The following is a 1480-nucleotide window of genomic DNA, read 5'->3' on the forward strand; positions in this document are numbered from 1 at the left end:
CCCCCCCCCCCCCCCCGGCCACGTGTCCCCCTCGCCTGCGCTTTCGAACCATTGCCTCCACTTAGCTCTCTCTGGGAGGGACGTATCTGCAGCTAGTAAGTCGTCCCATTTCAATTCCAGGTCAAACCTGAAAAATGACCTGGATGGGCGAAGAGGGGGCTCCCGCTACATCATGGGCTCAGGTAATGTGTCACTGCATGTGCACGGCATCCATGGTTGTCACTGGGTGCCTGGATGGGGGGCTGTCAACATTGGCCAGCCCTGGAGAGGGGAGGGCAGCCCAGAAAGATCCTGACGGGTGAGGCTGAACATGGACTTCGTCTTGTGTTAATGTTCAGGCAAATTAGGACATCGTAGTAGTTCTCTAGGTCTGGTCTAAGAAATGACCACACACTGGGAGGCTTAACACGACAGGAATTTGTCCTGTCTCAGTTCTGGAGGCAGAAGTGTGAGATCCAGGTGAGGCAGGGCCATGCTCCCTCCAGAGGCTCCAGGGCAGGATCCTTCCTACCTCTTCTAGCTCCTGGTGGCTCCAGGCATCCCGGGGCTTGTGACCACATCACTCCAGTCTCTGCCTCCATCTTCAAGTGGCTTCTCTGTGTCTGTGTCTCCTTTTCTGTCTCTTATGAGGACACCTGTCACTGGATTTAGGGCCACCCTGATCCAGGATGACCTTATCTCAAAATCCTTAATTACGTCTGCCAAGATCCTATTTCTACATAGGTCCCATTCCAGGTTCTGGGGTTAGGATGTGGACACACCTTTTGGGGTCCCTTTTCAGCCCACAGCAGACACCATCCTGGCTGTCCTCTGAGGTGCCCCCTCCAGCTTCACTTCCTCCCAGCTCAAGGGGAGCTTTCGACCTCACAGGGTGAAAGTCCAGGGTCAAGGCCGCCTTCCGCCAGCAGAACCTATTCTCACAGAACAGGACTGGGTGGGGCAGGATCTGCCTGGGGATGGCAGGCCAGGCGGGTCCTTAAGTGCCCTGGGGTTGGCAGGCCCACACCCCCTGGGACCTTCAGTGGCACAGCTGGCTTCTTTTTCATTTCCTGACATTTTGCTCACCGACTTGCCGTCTCTGGTCTTTTTAGGAGAATCTTTCAAGCAGGTTCAGCGGCGTCTCTTGAAAGAAAAGGAAATCAAGATTCGGAAGGCCCTGGAGAAACTGAGGAAGAAGAGACATCTCCTGCGCAAGCAGCGGACGCGGCGGGAGTTCCCGGTGGTCTCCGTGGTGGGCTACACCAACTGTGGTGAGAGAGATCCCAGAGTAGCTCCCCACTCACACAAGGCTGATGTGTCATAGGAGAATCCGTTCACAAACACTGAGACGTCTTGTTCGTGGCGGTTGGCAGGGGACTCTGCCAAGCTGCAAAGTGCCTTGTACTTCTCGGGGCTCCCCGGCCTGGTCCCCCAGGACCATGCCTGCCTACTGTTCTTTGTGGAGAGAGAGGACATCTTCCTCTTTTTTTTTTTTTTTTTT

The 1480-nt window shown here is 55.3% G+C and overlaps 1 protein-coding gene across 2 annotated transcripts in view; it reads left to right on the forward strand.

Annotated features, from left to right (window-relative positions):
• The window catches only part of GTPBP6 (GTP binding protein 6 (putative)), a 20066-nt gene that overhangs the window by 9247 nt on the left and 9339 nt on the right, over positions 1 to 1480 (forward strand). For both annotated transcript variants that reach the window (XM_008591158.1, XM_008591157.1), the window contains exons 5-6: positions 121 to 182; positions 1092 to 1250. In XM_008591158.1, the coding sequence (XP_008589380.1) occupies positions 121 to 182; positions 1092 to 1250 (221 nt within the window). The remainder of the gene's footprint in view (positions 1 to 120; positions 183 to 1091; positions 1251 to 1480) is intronic.

This window comes from Galeopterus variegatus, unplaced genomic scaffold (assembly GCF_000696425.1).
Source record: "Galeopterus variegatus unplaced genomic scaffold, G_variegatus-3.0.2 Scaffold6710, whole genome shotgun sequence".
Lineage (NCBI taxonomy): Eukaryota > Metazoa > Chordata > Mammalia > Dermoptera > Cynocephalidae > Galeopterus > Galeopterus variegatus.